This window comes from Protopterus annectens, chromosome 10.part0 (genome assembly GCF_019279795.1).
Source record: "Protopterus annectens isolate FY-2018-M chromosome 10.part0, PAN1.0, whole genome shotgun sequence".
In the NCBI taxonomy this organism is placed as follows: Eukaryota; Metazoa; Chordata; order Ceratodontiformes; family Protopteridae; genus Protopterus; species Protopterus annectens.
This window is the reverse complement of record NC_056744.1, coordinates 629,878,253-629,900,677: the sequence shown is the minus strand read 5'-3', so window position 1 is coordinate 629,900,677 and position 22,425 is coordinate 629,878,253. Positions and strand designations below refer to the sequence as shown.

At 41.6% G+C, this 22,425-nt stretch overlaps 1 protein-coding gene across 1 annotated transcript in view; it reads left to right on the top strand.

Annotated features, from left to right (window-relative positions):
* MNS1 (meiosis specific nuclear structural 1) overlaps positions 1–22,425 on the top strand; it is a gene marked incomplete at its 5' end in the record, with an annotated part of 589,910 nt that overhangs the window by 165,427 nt on the left and 402,058 nt on the right. The window contains 1 exon segment of the mRNA XM_044085455.1: positions 8,291–8,520. Coding sequence (XP_043941390.1) covers positions 8,291–8,520 — 230 coding nt within the window.

Here is a 22,425-nt window from a genome sequence, read left to right as displayed (position 1 = left end):
CTATGAGGCCCTTTTGGAGGATGCTTGTGTCGACTGGAGAGTTGATTATGGCGTCCAGTTTGCAGTCATCTGCGAACTTGGTCAGCCACAGTCCTTCCGTGTTGGCCTGTACCGCCGAGAAATATATACCGAACAAGAGAGGTCCCAGGACTGAGCCTTGTGGGACGCCACTTGTAACTGGTTTGGAGTCTGACATGGCTCCAGCAATTCTAACCATGTAGGCTCTGTCCTTGAGCCAGTTTGCAACCCATCTAGTGACATAGGGGTTTATATTTAAGCTGGTGAGCTTATCTATAATGCCCGAGAGGGGTATTGTATCAAAGGCTTTTGCGAGGTCCAGGTAGGCTGTGTGGACCACCTTCCCCTCCACCAATGGCCTTGGTGACTGTTTCAAAGAAATCGACCAGGTTTAAGAGGCATGATCTGCCCTTAACAAAGCCAAACTGGGTAGGATCCAGTGTCTGTAGGTCCCCAATATCTTTATTTATGAGGTCCATGATGATCCTTTCCATAGCTTTGCAGAGCAAGCTAGTCAGGCTTATGGGGCGATAGTTTCCAGGATCCGTTGAGGCACCACCTTTGTGGAGAAGGACCACTGTTGCTGTACCCCACTCTTTGGGTACATATCCTGTAGTAAGGCTAAGATTGAACAGTAGTTTTATGTTTGGGTTTAGCTCTTCTTGGAGTTCATGTAGGACGCAGCCTGGGACACCATCTTGTCCCATTGATGCTGTGTTTTTTTCTTTGGAGAGGGCGGCTCTTGCCTGAGCATCTGAGATGTTAGGGGGGCAGCACTCTGTTGGGATAGATATTTGCCCTTTTGGTGGAGAGAGGGGGGAGAAGTTTGCACTGAACCTGTCAGCTAGGATGTTGGCAATGTCTGTGGGCTCGGTGTATCTTTTGTCATTTTGGACTAATTCTGAGCATATCTGGGAATTAACACCCAGGTTCCTAACATAACTAAAGAAAGCCTTGTGATTATCCTTAGTGTCCTGTGCAATTTTTCTCTCGAAGCTGGCCTTAGACGATTTTATGAGTGCCCGTAGTTTTTTGCTAATACTGATCAGAGATGCCTTTCCTTTTTGGGATTTTGCTCTATCATGTAGCAGCTTCCTCCTTCTATTGTATAGTTTGTTTATGGCTGGGGTCCACCAGACAGGACATCTGCCTTTGGAGGATTGGGTCTTGGTTTTATTTGGTATTGCATGATCCATGCATTCCTGAAGGTGTTCATAGAATGCGTTTATAAAGGATTCTGCGGTCTGGGTCAGATTTTCCACAGGCCCGGGCTTTGAAGGATTTTGCCTCGGTTTTGAGGCGTGTGAAATTTGCTTTAGAGAAGTTTTTCACTGTGGTTTTCTGGGCAGGGGGTGGGGTCGGGATGTGAATATCCAGTGAGATTAGTTTATGGTCTGATCTTACCAGTGAGGGATACACTTCTGGTCTGGAGCATAGTGTCCCCATGTTGGTGATGATCAGGTCCAGTATGTTTTCCCCTCTTGTGGGAGTGGTAACAAGTTGTTCCATAGCATTTGAGTTTATAAATTCTAGGAATGTTTGGGCTAGGGTGTTGGAGCTAGAGAAATGCTCCCAGTCTATGTTTGGGTAGTTGAAGTCACCCAATATAATGGTGTTTGGAGAGACCTTCATATTTTCCAGTATTCTCAGGAAGGCCAAGTGGGGTTCCTGTGTTTGGGAGGGTGGTCTGTAGCAGGCTATAAACTGGAAGGCAGTTTTACCCACAGTTAGTTGCACATGGATAGTCTCTGATGCTTCGTGCTGTGCCACCAACCTGGAGGTGTGGGTATCTTTGACGAATATTGATACTCCCCATCCTTTTGTGGTTCGGTCCAAGTTTTGGGGCCGAAAAGCATGGTATGAGGTATAACCTGGTAGTGCTGGGGTGCTCTCGGGAGCCTTGAACCAGGTTTCTGTTACTGCACAGATATCGATGTTCTCCATGCTAAGGAGAGTTTAGAGTGCGTGCATCTTGAGGTTTAGACTTCTGGCGTTGAGTAGCATTACTCTTAGTTTCTTATCCCTTGTGATACCTATGGAGGTGGGTTTGTCTTTTGAGCCTTTCCTAAAAAAGGCACTATGGGGGTAGCAAGAGCCTTTGCCAATATCCGAAAGCCCAGGGGTGACAGGTGCAAGCCGTCCCTAGCGAAGCATCTTGGTTTGTCGAGCATATCATCCCAGGCTGACAGGCATTGGATCCCCTTTGAATGACACCAACACTTAAGCCAATTGTTGAAATTGATCTTCTTGACTTCATATTGTGGCATCATTCTTGGTGAGGGTAAGATGCTACTCAAGGTCAGGGTCATACCGGCCTGGGCTACATACTCAGAGAGCTTTTCTATGTCTTTTTTCATGTAGTCCAGGGAGGTACGTCTCAGGTCATTCACACCAGCATGGACAATGACTGAGTCATATTTGTACTTGCCTTGGAGTGACCTGAGTGCTTGTGTTATGTGGCGGATCCTAGCGCCCGACAGGCAGCTCACCGTGACCTTCTCCTTGTTCATCCTGGTGAGCGGGACATCAGTGTGCCTGACGATAGAGTCACCTATTACAAGTGTATCAGGTGTGTTGTTTAGCCTTAAGGGCTGTGACTGTTCGGCACACTGGCTTTGTGAGCTATGTGTTGAACGTGTTTTGTTTTGGGGTAGCGGTTGCTTGGGTGTCTGCTTTGGAGGTCTCTGCTGCTTAGGCAGATTTTTATTTAGAGCCTCCGAGTATGTTTTTGTGTGTTTATGTGTTTGGTTTGTTGTCGTGGTAGGTCTATGTGAGACTGGAATTGTAGTGAGTGTGGTTTCCTTCTCCTCCTGACTGGTTACGCCAGTACTGAGTTGAGAGAACTTAGCCTCCAGTTTGGCTATATGGTTGCATCTGTCACATGTGTTGGAATTTGTTGGGAGGAGGAGAGGGTTGTCTGTGTACATGAGGCAGTTGTAACATTGCCTCAAGATTCCCAGATTCACGAGCTGGAACAGAGAGGAGATTGACAACTGACCTTTGGACATGCTAGAATAGTATTGGGAATTCCTTTATAATTGAAAATTATGCCTGGTGCCAGAGCCCTAGGCTCAAGCTTAATAGCAAGAAATGTATAGTTATCCCCTTTGGAAAAAAAACATGTACCCATGAATTACCACATAGGTGGCAGGACACTAAACATCGAAAGTGTGATAAGAGACTTAGGGACACAGGTGGGCAGTGGTCTCACGTTCGATAACCACATCGCCACAACAGTCAGGAAATCCTTCTATGTGGCACACCTCATCACTAAGGGCTTTTCATCCAGAAAAAGGAGGTCAAATAAGGAGGTCATTGTCCCACTGTACTCAACCCTCATTAGACCCATTATAGAATACAATGCCCCATTTGGTATGTACCTCACAAGGCATCTGCAACAGCTGGAAAGGCCACAGAAATACCTCACTAAAAGAATCACAGGCCTAAAGCAGATGCCATATGCTGACCGTCTAAAAAAACTCCAGCTATACTGTGTGGCATATAGTCTACTCAGAGGCGATCTCTGCTTAACATACAAGGCCATGTCAAACCCTGAGCTGTTGGACATGCTCCACTTAAAGAAATCCCAATCCCTCAGAGCCACACGCTCCAGGGATCTAAACCTTGTCATCACAATGAACAAAACATGCTGGAGGGATAGGTTCCTGACCCAGAGACTCACCATACTCTGGAATAGACTTCCCATACATGTCAAGCAGAGCACCTCATTGGCCCTCTTCAAAAGGAACCTTGATGATTGGATGGGAGATAGGTAATTCACCCCAGGGATCATGTCAGTCACCCTGCTAGACAGGGGTCCAGAGAAGTAAATATTGTGGGAAGAAATATCCAGGGAATTGTTATGGCTAGGCTTGCATAGGCCCTAGGGCCGATAGCCTAGTACCAGCCTATGAACCTATGTGGCACAGCTCATCACTAAGGGCTTTTCATTCAGAAAAAAGGAGGTCATTGTCCGACTGTGCTCATCCCTCATTAGACCCATTATAGAGTACAACACCCCGTTTGGTATGTACCTCACAAGACATCTGCAACAGCTGGAAAGGCTGCAGAAATTCCTCACTAATAGAATCACAGGCCTAAAGCAGATGCCCTATGCTGACTGTCAAACAAAAACTCCAGCTATACTCTGTGGCATATCGTCTACTCAGAGGTGATCTCTGCTTAACATACAAGGCCATGTCAAACCCTGAGCTGTTGGACATGCTCCACTTAAAGAAATCCCAATCCCTCAGAGCCACACGCTCTAGGGATATAAACCTTGTCATCACAATGAACAAAACATGCTGGAGGGATAGGTTCCTGACCTAGACACTTCCCATACTCTGGAATAGACTGCCCATACATGTCAAGCAGAGCACCTCCTTGGCCCTCTTCAAAAGGAACCTTGATGATTGGATGGGACATAGGAAATTCACCCCGTGGATCACGTCAGTCACCCTGCTAGATAGGGGTCCAGGGAAGTAAATATTGTGGGATGAAATATCCAGGGATTTGTTTGGCTAGACTTGTATAGGCCCTACGGCCGATATTCTAGTACCAACCTATGAACAGTAGCCTTCTCTTTCCTTTGTATTCAGGCATTTAATGTATGCCTACCCAACATTTTCTCTACTTAAGAAGGTACTAGAAAATGACAAAACCAGCCTGATTCGCATAGCCCTGTCTTGCCTGAGACATCCATGTCCATGTTTTTTCCTATTAATGAAACTAATCTTGCTCCTCTTTTGCCTTTATTCCCTTCATAGTATTATTGACATAGCATCCAGGCAAAATGTTTCATCCAGATCTAAATATATTAAACTCTTCAGCTTGGAGGATAGAATATTGTTTCCAAACAGTGGCTTGTTGTCTACTGAAATACCAACTATATTAAAATATACCCAGAAACCCAAAGGCAGCTATGGTTTTGCAAGCAAAAATAGAAGGGATTAGTCTTATTGACTACTTCGCAAGACTTGGACCCACTGAACTGTCCTATCCTTAAAGTCTTGGATTACCTAAATCATCTGTTTCAGTCAGATTTGGCATATTCCTCTGCCATCGTTCATATTTGAGCAGTATCTGCTCATGTCCTAGTATTTTTATGTAGCTATAAATTTGGTTATTAAGTCATTTCCAAAGGATGTTTTAAATTTAAGATTACACAGAAGACTTATTTCTTCCACGAGACGTAAATTTCTGAGGCACACCATACTGCTGATTTGTCCAAGGTTATATAGTCCAGTGGTTTGTGAGACTGTCTTAAAGACAGAAAATCAAAATTTAGATGTGGGCTTAAACAGTGTACTGACTATGAAGCTGATTACCTTCAAATTGTTAACCTAATATTATTGTAGATGTATCTATCAATTGGCCTGTTCATCTGACAAACATCCTTTAATGCATCTCCTACTCTGTCAGAGCTAAATGTCTCACAAATAGGACCCATGAAGTTAGGGTGAGGAACTGCACCTCCACCAAGGGTCATGTTACTACGTGTGTTCCACAGGGCACGATACTAGGATCTCTCATGTTTGGAATATACGTCTTTGAAGTGAAGACAAATGCAGAAGGCCTTTGGCTGACCAAATTTGCTGACAACTGCAAGCTGGGTGATGTAGATATCGTCTAGAAGGGTCTGATACAGACAAATAACTGGTACCAGAACCAAGGCCTAAAACTCGATGCAAAAAAGGTTTTATTATATCCTTTGAGAAGATGACCACCCCTACAAATGGCAACATTGATAACACTCACCTAAGAGCAGACCTAGTAGTAAGAGCCTTGAGAACTTTGGTTGACAGTAACCTGCACTTTGATCGTCATGCGTCCACAGTAATGAGAAAATTCTTCTAAATAGTGCAACTTATAAGTAAAGGCATGGCATCCAAATCTAAGGAGATCATAGTCTCACTATAGTTAGCCTTCATTAGACCAGTAATCGAGTATAGTGCACTGTTTGGCATGTCCCTGACCAAGCATTTGCAATAGCTGGAGCAGCCATGATTGTTCCTCACTAAAAGAATGCAGGATGTATATAATGTGGGCTGTATGGACTGCCTCAAAGCTCTTTCCTGTACTCGGTCTTCTACAGACTACTTTGGGGCAATCAACGCCTAACCTACAAGGCATTCTGTGATCCAGCCCTGATGATCTGCTACATATTTGCAAAACAAACAGCACTAGAATTACTCAATCAAGGATCTAAACATTGTCTGTGACATAAAAAAACATGTTGAGGGAACAGGTATGTGTCTCAGAAATTACCCTTTCTCTGGAAGAGATTTGCCATTCATGTGAAAGAGAGCTCTTCCTTAAGCCTATTCAAATGCAATGTGGAGCATTGGATGGGAAATCCTGGCTTGTTGTCTGTGGACCTTATGGACTGGGGGAGTTTGTAGATGCCCTAAGGCACTGGCATATACCAAAGCCATTCTAGCCTGTGGGCTTTGATAATTGGGAAAACTGTGGCATGAATGGCTGGGCTTAAAAAGGCTCTAGGGTCATTAACCTAGTAACCTCCTGTGAGTCTATGATCTGTGCAATTAAAAGTCAGGCTTGTGAATTGTTTTACATGTAAACCCATAAGCTATGATGGCAGTGATGCAGGTTCTTCAGAGTTGTGTTCTGCTGGATGCTGACCTTGATCATATGCCATGGTCTCGTAGTATCTATGCATGTATTTATACATTTATTTAATTTCATTAACTGTGAATATCCAGATGAGAGGTCTTATTTTCAGTGGAGTCCTGTCCTAGTAGTAATGTGCAACGTATATGGGAACTAATTCTAACAACTGCTAAACCTGTTCTAGTTGTGGACACTGTAACTACTAAAGAGCCATGCCTTTTAGACATTACTCAACTTGTTTTCATCAAAAACACTGATGATGCAGTCGGTATAATCCCTGTCTCCATTCTCTTCCTGTTGCTAAGATCATGGAAGCAAGCTAGCATGCCAAAACTTTAGTGGATAACTAAACTCAAAATTCTCTCTCATCTGCAAAATAAAATGGCAGTGTGTTCCTTCTTCTGTACCAGATAACATTTCTTTCCACTTGATATCTTAGTTATTTTTTATTTTCTATGTATGTCCTATGCAGACCACCTCATGGCCCTATCCCTGTATTCTGTCTCCTACAGACTGTGGAGGGGAAATCTATGACTGGCAAGTAAGGCATTGTAAGACCCCACTCTGATGACCTCCTGCATATCCACAAAACAAAAACCAACAGAATTACCCATTTTAAAGACTTAAACCTTGCCTCTGATATAAATAGGCCTAACTGGAGAGATGTGTATGTATCCCAGAAACTGCCCCTTCTCTGGAGCAGGCTCCCCATCCATGTGAAGCAGAGTTCCTCCCTAACCCAATTCAAGTGTAACTTGGACAATTAGATGGTGAACAGGAAATTCATCCCTGGTTTGGTACCTGTCTCTCTAATGGACAGAGGCTGCCTGTAAATGGTTCATCTCTCAGGCCCTTGCTTGTAAATGTTTCACCTCCCAAGCCCCTGCTTACACTTATGAAGGGTACCAGAACTTGTCAGAGATTTGGGATGCTTGGCTAGGCTTAAAAAGACCCTTGTGGTTGTTAGCCTAGTACACAACTTTGAACCTATATAATGCTACTTAATTATGCCTACTTTATCCATTGTATTTCCTTGGCATTAAAACTTTGCCAGACATCCTCCCCCATGCATGCTGTTTAGCAATTTCTACTGTTTTACTTGGGAATACATTTTGTTTTATTTTTTTAACTAAATGTCCAAATTTGTATCCTCCTTTTAGCATGCATTGCATATTAAGTTATGGTATTTCTAATAATTCTGCTTTTTTCTGTTGCAGGTCATTTAACTATAGAATGTATACTTATTTAATTGTTCTGATATTCAGCACTGTATTATTTATATATTCTCTTGTTTATATTTGCATGTGTGCATTGCACTTATTTTACTTTTTGGTTTTTGTATGGACCAGGTCTTGGCTAGAATGGGTCCACACTGAATCAGTCCAGCTACCTATTTAAGAAACTTAAATATATTTATTTATATATTTGTTTGTTTATTTAAACTTGTTAACTGGATTAGAACTCTGATCCATCCAGGCCCTTTTCAGGCTCAGCCTGAAGTATGTCTTAACAGGTAACCTATATTCAAGGACTTTTGTACGAGTTGAACGTAGCACACAATATGTTTGATTTGTTGAGCTAAGGTGCATTTTATCTTTAACCAATAAAATGGTTTATTGTTCTTTTATATTTTCCATTTTAGAAACAGGAGTCTGAAATAGCTCAGAAAATGAAAGAAGAGCATAAACGAGCATCACAGGAACAGCAACTAAAGGAACTGAGGCGTTACGATGAGACAGTGCGTTACCAGAAGGAGCTGGATCAGCAACTAATAGAAAAAGAAAAGAGAAAGCAAGAAGCTTATAAGGAATTCCTAAAAGAGAAACTTCTGATTGATGAGATTGTCAGAAAGATCTATGAGGAAGACCAAAAGTAAGTAACTCATTGAACATGTTATATTTTCACTCTTTTTAATTTCTCCAATACTTTTGGATTTCTAATACCATGATGGGAATGGACTCCATTCCTAAGTCAAAGTATGATTAAAGTTCATGAAATTAATATTGTTTTAGTCTTTGATGTTAGCCAAAAGTGCTCTTTGCAACACTGGCAATGTGCCCAGAATCGACCCCTTCTACAATTTATGTGGAGCTATATGTATCAATAACATATCTAAATACAACTGTAAATTCTTTTTTATGAGATACATTGCTCCGACTACTATTGGAACTGTCTGGGCATCTTTCTTCCACATTGCCCTCGTTTCTGCCTGCAAATCCTGGTATTTTATGACTTTGTGTCTTTCTGTATGTAAGACACTGTAATCACTGGGTGTTGCACTTTGAATGGTCAATGCTACTTTGTCATCTTTTCATGGACTACTATACCTGTTTTTCTTGGATCTATTTTTTGAACTGTTAGTAACAGATGATTCCATGTGATATACACATAATTTTCTATAATGCTTTGTGGCTTGGGTTTCCAGTGCTTCCCAGCTACTTCAATATTGTAATGTTTACACAATCCACAATGCAATAGTCTTGCGACATTACTATGCCTTTCAGTATACAGGCCTTCTGCCATTAGTGTATCACATCCAGCAACAATATGTGTGACTCTTTCTAAATTCTGTTTACAAAACTTGCATTTGTCTGCTTCTCTGACATGTTCAATGGACTTTGTAAGCCAACATGTATGTAGTCCACAATCAAGGCCACCAATATTAACCTTTCATCTTTTGGTTTAAATTCACCTCTCCTAAACCATTCCTGCATTTGATCCTGATTAACATAGGTTGTTCCAAGAGTTTTCTGTACTTGCAACAGTATTTATGAATTTTCACCAGTTCTTGCTTTCTCAGCTGATCCATCACCTTATATTCTTTCTTTTGCCTTTTGACACATTTGTTTGCTGCCTATTTTTTATCTACTTCTGGTTTGATTTCCATTCCTGCTTGACAATCATATGCTTCTGTCATCTTAGGCTTCTTCTCCTCATGTTTTAAAACTTTCACTATATTTAGATCTTGTGAGGTCAGCAGATATGTATGCAGTCCTACGACTGTAGGATCTATACATGCAATCAGTTTTGAGGAGGCCCATACCTCCTTCAGAATGGAGAATATATTCTATTAAGCTTTTTTTTTCAAAACCATTAATTGAACCCTCAATTTCCAAAAAGTTAATAGATTTACTGAACCATGTGTCCTGGTTTATTACTTGAGCTGCACAAATACTCCCAATTACTGAGTTCTCAGCCACATCATTCCCTCTTTAAATCACTCTTCACCACAGTACCTCGCTGTATTTCACCCTAAACCCTCAGTTGGGAGGAGGTCCCTTGCAATCCCTGCAGAAATTGTTGCATAAGCAGGGTTAAATTACCAGTGTTGCTGTTCAAATTTTCCAAGCCTTGAGAGAATCATATCATGTATTCCTGCGAACGCCGTGCCATCCTCACATCAAGAACCAACAATCACTTGAAATAAAATCCATACAAATCAAGAATTAAGTCTCCAACCAGGAAAAGAAATGTGTTAGTTCTGGTGCTTACTACTGAGGAAAGGGTGAGTAGGATTGGTGCAAGAAAGCCACTGGCAAAATGTGATTATGATGCAACTGTATACTTTATCATTAAAGCGATGATTTTATTATGTACATTTCAAGAACTGAGATGTGGGATTTTAAGGGGATGACAAGCTAAAAACTGTTAAATAATATGGCTGAGTGTGTACATTTGAAAATTTGGGGGCTAACTCATTAACACCAGGGCAGGCCACCTGGTGGTGTGAACCCTGGCTCTAGATGATTGTCACTATTGAAGTGACACCCCAACCTCATGTGCAAAAATGGGAAAAAGGGGCTGTGAATGGATGGCTGGGTGGATGGATGGAAAGATGGTGTGGAATGCATTTCAGAGCATTTACTGACAAACTTAAAAAGCATAAGGTAAACAAATATAAATATTTTGAGAACAATAAATGCTATTAAAACTGCACAAACAGCAATGTCATCAGTAAGAAGTATTTTTTACAGTGATAACAGTCAGTGCATTGATAATCTTTCCTTAAAGACAGTGATATATTTTAATGTACATAAACCTAAATTATATTTTTGTAAACTTTTACAAATTTTCTTATCTTGAAAAGTTTATGACCTAGACATATATCATTAGAACATTTTTGTTAACCAGACATAAGCATTCACATTACAACAAAAATTCTTCTGTAAGTGCATGTTTATTGAGATATTTACAGAAATATGAAACTATATATGTAATTGTATAATTAGCAATACAAATTCTACTAGATATCTCTCAAGATGGACAACTTATAGTGCAAATATGAAAGATAGTTTTCTTCAACAACATGTAAAGTTTCACCTAATGTAATTCAGCGGTTGTTAGTTACTTTATTTTTGAAGTATTAAATACATATAGAAATATTGCTTATTTTCATAATTGGTAATAAACAAATAATAGAGTGCAATATTAATCAGCATGTTCAGTGAATTGTCCTGTCTCCACATTGGTGTTTCACACCATACACCTCAAAATAGAGCTCTCACAGTTATGAAACTATATGAGCATAAGTATGAAAATATGAATAATAAGTGCCAAGCCAAGATTCATTTCTCCACTACAGGGCATCCTAGACGAACAATCATAATGTCATTTTGTTAATAATACCTTGTCCTTTCTAAAACTGCTTGTTATTAGCTGGTAAGTCACTTAGTTAAAGAAGCCAGACCTAAAAAAGTTCTGGATGCCACAAGGAGGTATGGGTGTGAACTGGAAGTATACAAAAAAAGGTGTTTTAGATTGAGTGAGTTAAGGGTTAGGTGTTAAGACTGAGATGGAAAGTTTCAAAGCCCCCATGCTAAAGAATAACGCTGTTAGGTTAGGTGTTAAGCAGTTTGCTCAGCAGATTAGCACTTTAACAAGATGCTTCCTGTAGTCCAGAGCTTGATTCCGTCTGCTTCCTTTGGCATGCTGTGTGACTCTGTGCAAGTCACCTAACCAGACAGTGCTCCCGGGGTTAAAATGGACACTTATTCCTTTATGTATTTATTTATTTATTTATTTATTTACTATCTTAACCGGGATTGTCTGATTGAGCCTAATAAAAGGCCCCTTTTCAGCGGTAACCTGGTGAGAAAAGCTGCATAAGAAAGCAAAATGATCTCTACAGTTATACAATGACATGAAATCTCTAAGACAATAAATCTTGAAATTGTTAGGAAGTTAAGAATATAGTAAAATACATAATAGAGAGGAAACATGTAATACAATAAAGCTACAAAATATTAGGAAGTTAAAAACAATAATATGCATAATATTGTATATACAAAACATAATTTTCAATAGTGTTGTAGAAACATATTAGCTCATTTTGCTCATAGTGTATAATTGATCAATGCTGTGTGTTTTTTCATATTATAAGTAATGGCTGAATATTTTTCTGAGTAGATGGCATTAGAATAGTAGGGCATTCATAGTATTAATAGCAGTGTGCTTGTGATTGGTTGTAGAGTATATAGATTAGAATATGAATGCCTGCTTTCTCCTTGCTTTAGTCAGACAGTTGGTGAAGAGAATTGACGCTTTGAGCTGTTAAAAAATTACTTCCTTGAGTACAAGGTTTGATACCCTTAGCCTTCACTTGCCTACTGTGTGTCCTTAAGCAAGTCAGTTAATCTGACTATGCTTTGGGACGATTGGGAAATTGGGATAGGCTCATTAATTGTTTACTGGACTGCATGCCTAGTCACTACCTATGAATCTTCAAGTTAGGCTGTGTTATCTAGCTTGAAAGGTTATTTAGTGAAGTGTTACTTGCGGATATAGTGTATGAAAGAATCAAAGTTCTGGGTGAAATGAGTAAAGGAAGACAAATATATAATAATCATATAGGTGGTTTCTGTATTTGAATATTTGGTGTAGACAAGAACAACTTGTTTTTTATATATGTGTATATATATATATATATATATATAGAGAGAGAGAGAGAGAGAGAAATCTTGCATAAAAAGTGTTTGTATCAGTTTCAGTTCTAACTTCTGTTGACAAAATGTTCCACAGTTTAGCTTTGTAGGTTGAATATAGTAAATCACGTGCCTGATTGCAGTAAAGATTTTTGTTAAGGTCTTGGCTCCCTGTGTGGATTGTAGGTTTGGATAGTGGCCTTTCTTTCAATACATAGTTAACACATAAAGCAGTATGGAATGAGGGCCTATATAAGAAAATAAGGCAATATGAGAAATGTAAAGTTGTTAAAAGTATTTTAATAATGTGGATTGAGTGTTTTTATTGATAAAAAAGTACTATAGAGGAATGAAAAGAGATGGGCCTTTTGAAAAGAATATATATGAAAAGACTTGCAAAAAAGGCAACAATGTTTATGTGACAAGCAAAGAGAAATATGAAGAAAAGGAATTAAGTAAGGATGAGAAAATATGTTTTTATATTAGTAATCTGCAAAGGAATCAACAGAAGATGCATCTGTTGCGTAATTGGGGTGTGAATGCTGAAAAAATCTTAGATCAGGCAGAATTATTAAAAAAAATTCAGATGTCCACTTTTACAGGAAAGGAAAGAAAAGATAGAGTACCTGCAGGAGATTGGCATTGAAAATGTATTTTAGCACAGTGAAATACCGACCGAAGCTGATGCAGTGAAAGTATTTGACTTCTAGGATAGATTAAACAGAAGATCCCAGTAATTAACCTTTTTGGTTGTTAAGAGGTGGCCCCACTGACTGGAGAACCACTAGTGAAACTGTACAACATTTAATTATAAAATGGAGTGTTTCGTATAGCAATAGCAAAATATCCAGAACAGTGGCACCATTCTACAGAGAGAAATCTGGTAGTTGCAGACCTGTACATCTTACTTCCATATCACAGAAAAATATCTAAAACTCTTAGTGGTTTAAGTGTGGATCATCTGATGCCATATAATCTAAAGGTTGATTGCAACATAGATTCATTGCACTTCAGTCTTGCCAGTTAAATTTAATTCATCCCTGTGATTGGTTGTTTCTGAAGTAAATAAAACAAATCATGTGATTGGTAATGTATAATGTACATCATTCCCACTTCAGCAGTAACCTTTGGCTGTTTGGGTTGTGTTCTGCTTAGGAAGCCACAGCTAATATGCTTTAAAAGCTCTGGCTCCTAACACATCCTACAGTCAGATAGAGTGTGTTCACTTCTGTCTGTATCAGAGTCCCCATCAAAATCTGTGGCTCTAGACTGACCTCTAGAAAAGGTAGTCCCATACTCATTCTGAATAAGAGCATAGCCTCCGAGATTAGTTGGCTGTAAGACACTCTCAGCTAAGGAAACCAATTGTAATAACCTGATTGTCTGTCATGTGATGAAGTCTCTGCTTCTTCTTACCATGAACTGCACTAGAGAAAAATATATATATCTGGCAAAGGGTCCCTTAATCCACACTTTTCCTGCACCTAAAGGGTTTGGTTCTCCTGTACTTGAACCAGGTACTGGAACAGCCCGAAGGATGTGCTTGACCCTGGTACCATGGAGAGCTGCAGACTCACACTAGAGGGTGATAGGGGAAAAAGTTAAGTGGTTTGTAGGCTGGATTAAGGCAACAATGGATTCACAGGCCGTAGGCTGAAGTATGTTTATTTTGATTTTTTTTTTCCTTTTTAGGTGTGACTTTATTTGATGGGGGGGGGGGTCATGATCTATCAAGTCAGGGAAAAATAAACAGCCAGAATAATCCACTGACACTATTAAGGGCTGAATATGGGAATATGGGGAAGCAATAGTAGAAAATATAAACTATGTCCCCAGACAACAAACAGAGCTGCACTGCATAAAATAGCAGAACTAGTTTAAATTGTGCTAAAACTGATTTGCAGTCTGCACAATGTAGTAAAAACAGCACACACAGTCACAGCACAGAGTAAAAGTAATTTGTCCAAATGACTAAAAATCAAATAAATGCCCTTAAATCAAAGATGCATCTTTTAAACTAGCATAAATAAGCATTTAGTTAAAGATTTCCAAGTCAACAATGAAAAAAAAATCTCCAAAGAAAATGCAAATACTCACGCTTAGTGTTAAATCAATAGTAAATATCATGCAAAAGAAGAAAAATGTGAAAAAGAAAAAAATGCAATATTTTCATGTCAGAACTTTCAAATGAAGCAGATAAACAAAACCCTCTATTGTACTGAGATGAAACACATCCTCCGGGACTGTTCTACTGCCTGGTTCAGGTACAGAAGAACCAAACCCTTTAGATGTAGGTGAGGCCAGACATAACATTCTGTCCCGAGATATTTTGTCCTTCATTGTAATTTATAGTAAGAAGAAACAGAAACTTCACCACACAGCAAAGAATCAGGTTATTACCATATATAGAGCTGACGAGGTTTCCTTAGCTGAGAGTGTTTTACAGTCAGCTAATATGGGAGATTATGTTCCTATTCAGAATGAATGTGGGACTTCCTTCTCTAGAGATCAGTCTAGTGCCACAGAATTTGATGGGGACTCTGATGCAGACAGTAATCAACACTCTAAGTCCGTTCAACCTAATTCTCCAGAAGGTGAATATGTTAAAAAATCTAGGCAAATTTTCACCTTTTCACAGATGCTAGATAGGTTTGGAGACCTATTTGACTGGAAGCAATTTTTATGTGCACCAGAGATTAGCAGAGTTTCTGATTTTATTGAGGATGACATTACAAATGTTTTTCCTGTTCCTCCTCTGTTACCGATCTTAGAAGATGTTTATAAAACTGCATGTAGAACCCCTTTTTCTAATGAATGAGTCCCTAAAAAGGCATTGAGGAAATACAAGGTGTACTCTGATCTAGACACTGTCTTTGCTCTGTTGTCAGCTGACCCAGCTGTGGTTTCTCTAACTGCCAACTCTACCTACTATAGAGCCTTGGCTTCTTCTAAACCTGTGCCACTGGATAAAATTGGCAAGTGGTTAGAATCACAGAGAAAATTAATGGGCTCAGTCTAGTAATTTAGTCTTTAGGATGTTAAATTATTTAGTCTTTAGGATGTTAAATTATCAGGACTTAAATGTGAAAATTTATTTTGCAGTGTGCTAACAGTTTGGATGACCTTGCTGCATCTTTGCCTGCTGAACAGAAGTGTTTTATGAATGAGATTGTTTCTAATGTGACTCAAATTTTGGAACATGCTTTGAGGAGTGCTTTGGAAGGTGTGTACACTATTTCTAGAAATGCAGCTGCTTCTGTTGTATTGAAAAGGAACGCTTGGTTACATAACCAAAATTTTTCTGAGGATTTAAACTATGAGCTTTTGAATGCTCCTTTATGTTCTGAATTTGTATTTAGTTCTAGAGCTACCTAGAACCGCATACAGTGGGATAATAGAGGTGAATTGATGCATGGGTTATCTAGAATAGGTTCATAGGTGTGTACTAGGCTAATGGCACTGGAGTCTTTACAAGCCTAGCCCATAGGATTATCCTGGCAACGTGCCATCCGACCTTCGTTTCTAGTACCTGTGTCGAGTAGAACCACTGGAGTAATCTCTGGGGTGAATTTTCTATTTCCCATCCACTCATCAAGATTTCTCTTGAAGAGGGCTAGTGAGCTTCTCTGTTTGACATGAATGGGAAGTCTGTTCCATAGCATAGGCAGTCTGTGGGTTATGAACCTGTCCGTCCAGCACGTTCTGTTGATTGTGGTAATGAAGGTGAGATGTCTGGAGCGTGTGGTGTGGAGGGATTGGGATTTCTTTAGATGTAGCATTTCTTACAGAGCTGGGTCAGACATGGCTTTATAAGTCAAGCAGAGATCGCCTCTAAGTAGGTGATATGAGACAGAGAATAGTTGGAGTTTTTTGAGTCTGTCCATACAGGACAAGTGTGTAAGGCCTAGGATCCTCTTTGTGAGGTACTTTTGTGTCCTCTCCAGTTGTTGCAGGTGTCTAGTGAGGTACATGCCAAATGGGGCATTGTACCTGATGAGTGGCCCAATGAGGGAAGAGTAGAGGGAGACAATGACCTCTTTCTTCCTGGATGCAAAACCCTTAGTAATGAGATGTGCCACATAGAAGGACTTTCTGACCACAGTGGCAGTGTGGTGGTCAAAAGAGAGGTTGCTGTCAACCTGTGTTCCCAGATCTCTTATAACACCTTTTGTGTTCAGTGGACTACCATCAATGTGGTTGTTCATGGGAACTGGGTTTTTCCCAAAGGGGATGATGTCACATTTTTTGGCATTGAGCTTAAGGCCATGGTTCTGACATCAGTCGTTGGTCTCAGTGTGGCCTTTGTGTAGGATGTCGACATCGCTTGGGGGGTTAATAATGGCTCCCAACTTGCATTCGTCTGCAAACTTTGTCAGCTAGAGTCCCTTCATGTTGGACTGGACTTCTGAGAAGTAGATACCATACAGGAGAAGACCCAAGACCGATCCCTGTGGGACTCCACTCGTGACTGGTCATCAGTCTGAGTTGGAGTCAGCTACTTTCACACTGTGGGCTCCATCTGTGAGCCAGTTTGCAACCTACCTAGTGATATAGGGTTGATGCCTAGCTTAGTGAGTTTTTCTATGATTCCTGAGTGGGGAATGGTATCAAAGGCCTTGGCCAGATCAAGGTAGGCTGCATGAACCACCTTGCCTTCATCCACAGCTCTGGTGACTGACTCAAAGAAGTTGACCAAGTCGAGCAGGCATGATCTACCCTTCACAAAACCAAACTGTGTGGGATTCAGAATTTGGAGATTCCCTAGATCCTTGTTTATTAGATCCATGATTATGCATTCCATAGCTTTGCATATCAGACTTGTCAGGCTAATGGGGTGATAGTTCCCAGGGTCTTTAGTCACTCCTCCTTTGTGTAGAGGGATGGAGGGATGACTATAGCAGTGCATCATTAAGATAGGGACAAAGCCTGAGGTGAGGCTGTGATTGAACAGGGCACACAGTTGAGGTGCCAGTTCACTCTGTAGTTCATGCAGAACACAGCCAGGGACATTGTCAGGTCCCATAGAAGCTGTATTCTTGGCCTTGAACATTGCTGTTTTAACCAGTGCAGCAGTAATACTGGGTGCGTGGCAATCTGCTGGTATTTTGATTGGTCCTTTGGAGAGGAGAGAGGAAAAAGTTGACACTGAATCTGTTAGCCAGTATACTGGCAATATCTGTTGGCTCTGTATAGGAGGTACCATTGTGCAGTAGCTCAGAGCAAATCTGGGTATTGCCGTGGAGGTTGTTTACATAACTATAGAAGGCCTTGTGGTTGTCTTTACCTAGCTTAGTGAGTTTTTCTATGATTCCTGAGTGGCGAACGATATCAAAGGCCTTGGCCAGATCAAGGTAGGCTGTTGATCTTGCCTTCATCCACAGCTCTGGTGACTGGCTCAAAGAAGTCGACCAAGTTGAGCAGGCATGATCTACCCTTCACAAAACCAAACCATGTAGGATCCAGAGTTTGGAGATTCCCTAAATCCTAGTTTATTAGGTTCATGGTGATGCATTCCACAGCTTTGCATATCAGACTCGTCAAGCTAATGGGGCGATAGCTCCCAGGGTCTGTTATCGCTCCTCCTTTGTGGAGAGGGATGACTGTAGCAGCGCACCATTCGGTAGGGACAAAGCCTGAGATGAGGCTGTAATTGAACAGGGCACACAGGTGAGGTGCCAGTTCACTCTGTAGTTCATGTAGAACACAGCCAGGTATATTGTCAGGTCCTGTAGAAACTGTATACTTGGCCTTGGACAGTGCTGTTTTAACCTGTGCAGCAGGTTTAGGAGGTACCATTGTGCAGTAGCTCAGAGCAAATCTGGGTATCGCTGTGGAGATTCTTTACATTACTATAGAAGACCTTGTGGTTGTCTTTACTATCTGCTGCAATTCTGTTTTCATAGCTAGCTTTAGAGGATTTGATGAGTGATCGCAACTTTTTGTTGAGGCTGATAACAGAGTTTTTCCAGTCTTGGGACTTCACCTTATTGCAAATCAGCTTTCTCCTTCTGTTGTACAGTTTGTTTATGGCAGGGGACCACCAGATTGGCTTCCTTTACTTGGAGGAGAATGTCTTTGTTCTAGCGGTTATGGCGAGATCCATGCATTTGTGCACGTGTTTGTACAGTGCATTGGTGTATGATTCGGTAGTCATGCAACTATTTTCCATTTGCATGGGTGTTGTGAAGTAAGCTGCCTCTGTTCTTAGGAGTCCAAAGTTAGCTTTGGAAAAGTTTTTCATGGTGGTTGCCTTGGTGGGGGTGGGGGTGAGTGGGAGGGATGTGGATTTCCAAGGTGATTATTTTATGGTCGGATCTAACCAGGGATGAATTGACTTTTGGTGTAGAGCAGCGGTCGCCCATGTTAGTAATGACCAGGTCAAGGATGTTGCTACCTCTAGTGGGGGTAAGAATGAGCTGGTCAAGGGCATTGGAATTAATGAATTCCAGGAAACATTGGTCAGGTGTATTGGTACATGAGTAGTTTTCCCAGTTAATGGAGGGGTAGTTGAAGTTGCCCACTATGAGTATTGGACCCTAATATTCTCCAGGGTGCTTAGGAATGTGGAGTGAGTGTCTTGGGACATGGTTGGGGACCTGTAATGGGCTATGACCTGAATCGCTGTCTTACCCAACATTAGCTGCACCTGAAGTATCCCTGATGCATTATGTTGGGCTACCAGTCTGGAGGTGTGTGCATCCATTATGAATATGGAAACCCCACCAGCTTTGGAGTTTCGGTCCAAGTTCTGGGGCCAAAAGGTGTGGAATGAGTTATAGCCTGGTAGTGCAGGGGTGCTTTTTGCTGCCTTGAACCAGGTCTCTGTTACAGCACAGATGTCGATGTTCTCCATTTTAAGGAGTGCTTCGAGCAAGTGCATTTTGAGATTTAGACTTCTAGTGTTGAGGAGCATGACCCTGAGATTGCATTTGTTTGTAGCTGTTACAGTGGTAATTTGGTCTTTGGAACACTGCCTAAAAAAGGCACTGTAGGGGTGCCAAGAGCTTTGGCCAGTATCTGGAAGCCCAGGGGTGACAGATGCAGGCCATCTCTGGCAAAGCATGGTGGTCTGTCAGTTATGTCATCCCGGGCAGACAGATACTGGATCCCCTTAGAATGACACCAGAAACTTAGCCAGTTGTTGAAATCAGTCATTTTCTGCTTGTACTGTGATATCATTCGGGGTGATGGTAGGATGCTGCTCAGGGCTAGGATTGTGCCCGACTGGGCTACATAATCCGAGAGCTCCTCCAGATCTCTTTTCATGTAGTCCAGGGAAGTATGTCTCAGGTCATTCACACCCACATGTACAATGACAGAGTCATATTTGTACTTGTTGTTGAGGGACCTGAGTGCATGCGTTATATGGTGGATCCTGGCATCTGACAGGCAGCTGACTGTTACTTTCTCCTTATTTAACCTAGTGAGTGGGACATCAGTGTGCCTCACTATCGAGTCACCTATGACTAGTGTGCTGGGCATGCTGTTTTGCCTTCGGGGCTTTGGTTGTGTGGCACACTGTTTAGGAGAGTTATGTGTCTCATGATTAGTGTTGTGTTGTGGTGGTTGAGTGTGTTTCTGCCTTGGAGGTCTTTGCTGTTTGGGTAGATTTTTATTGAGAGCCTCCATGAAGGTGGGTGTGTGGTTTGTGTTTTTATGTGAAGGCAGTGCTGGTGCATGTTCTGGAGGGCTACGTGTTCCATGTGGTGTGGTGCCAGTCTTGACCTTCTCCTCTTGACCAGCTATTCCAGTCTTGGCAGGAGAGTGCGTGGCTTCCAATTTGGATATACAAGTGCATCTTTCACAAGTCTGAGTGTTGGGAGGTAAGAGGAGAGGGTTGTCAGTGTACATGAGACAGTTGCTACATTGCCTCGGGATGCCCAGGTTCACCAGGTTATAGGTTCATAGGTAGGTACTAGGCTATCTGTCCGAAGGCATTTATAAGTTTAGCCAGAATGTGTTGGCTTTTGTGCCCCCTTAGATTAGTTCACTGTGTCTCTGTCCAGCAGAGCCATTGAAGTGATTCCTCAGGTATACTTTGTTTCCCATCCACTCGTCAGGGTTTCTCTTGAAGAGTGTTAGCGAGGAGCTCTGCCTGATGTAGATTGGAATCTTGTTCCAAAGCATGGGAAGTCTCTGGGACAGGAATCTATCCCTCCAGCATGTCCTATTTATTGTTGTGGTGAGATTTAGATCCCTGGAGCATGTAGCTTCAGGGAATATGGTTTTCTTTATGTGGAGCATGTCCATCAAGCATCAAGTACAGCTAGAGTTTCTTCAGTCGAGCTGCATAGAGCATCTGTTTGAGGCCAGTGATCCTCTTGGTGAGGTACTTCTGTGGTCTTTCCAGCTGTTGCAGGGGTCTTGTAAGGTATATCCCAAATGGGGCGGTGTACTCTATGATGGGTCTGATGAGTGATGAGTAGAGGGGCACAATGACCTCTATTGATCTGGACATAAACCCTTTTGTGATTAGGTTGTCCACGTAGAAGGATTTTCTAACCACTTTGGCAATGTGATTATCAAAGGAGAGATTACTGTCTACTTGGGTCCCCAGATTCCTTATTACATCTTCCGTATTTAGGGGACTACCACCTATGTGGCAGTTTTTGGGTACTTTGTTTTTTCCAAAGGGGATGACTATGCACTTTTTGGCATTTAGCTTAAAGGCATGGTTTTGACACCAGGTATCTGTCTCAGTGAGACCCTTTTGGAGGATGTCTGTGTCAGCCGGAGAGTCAATTATAGCCCCTAGTTTGCAGTCGTCTGGGAACTTGGTCAGCCATAGTCCTCCTGTGCTTGCCTGTACCCCTGAAAAGTATATGCCGAACAGGAGGGGTCCTAGTACTTATCCCTGGGGAACGCCACTTGTAACCAGTTTAGAGTCCGTCCTAGCTCCTGCAACTCTTACCATGTGGGTTCTGTCCGTGAACCAGTTGACAACCCATCTTGTGACGTAGGGGTTTATGTTCAGACTGGTGAGCTTGTCTATAATACCAGAATGGGGAATGGTGTCGAAGGCCTTTGCTAGGTCTAGGTAGGGTGTGTGGACCACCTTTCCCTCATCTATAGCCTTGGTAACTGTCTCAAAGCATGATCTGCCCTTAACAAAGCCGAACTGGGTAGGGTCCAGTGTTTGGAGGTTCCCAATGTCACTGTTAATGAGATCCATGATGATGCACTCGATAGCCTTGCAGACCAAGCTAGTCAGGCTTATAGGATGATAGTTCCCAGGGTCTGTTGTGGCTCCACCTTTGTGGAGCAGAATAACCATTGCTGTGTGCCACTCTATGAAACGTAGCCTGTGGAGAGGCTAAGTTTGAACAGTGTGTTTAGGTGAGGGGTTAGTTCATCTTTGAGCTCATGTAGGATGCAGCCTGGGACACCGTCTGGTCCCACTGATGCTGTTTTTTGGCTTTGGAAAGGGCTGTTTTAACCTGAGTGTCTGTGATTTCAGGGGCACTACATTCTTCTGGTATGGTTATGGGCCCTTTTGGGGGTGAGGGGGGGGTGAAGTTTGCACTGAACCTGTCTGCCAGGATGTTGGTGATATCGGTCGGTTCAATGTATTTTATGCCATTCTGCACTAACTCTGAGCAGATCTGAGAATTGCCAGTTAGATTCTTGACATAGATAAAGAATGCCTTGTGGTTATCTTTGGAGTCCTTGGCGATTTTTCTTTCGAAGCTAGCCTTGGATGATTTTATGAGGGATCGTAGTTTCTTGCTGATACTGATCAGGGATGTCTTCCCTTCTTGGGATTTTACTCTTTTCTGTAGTAGTTTCCTCCTTCTATTGTATAGCTTGTTTATGGCAGGGGTCCACCAGACTGGTTTCCTTTTCTTGGAGGAGTGAG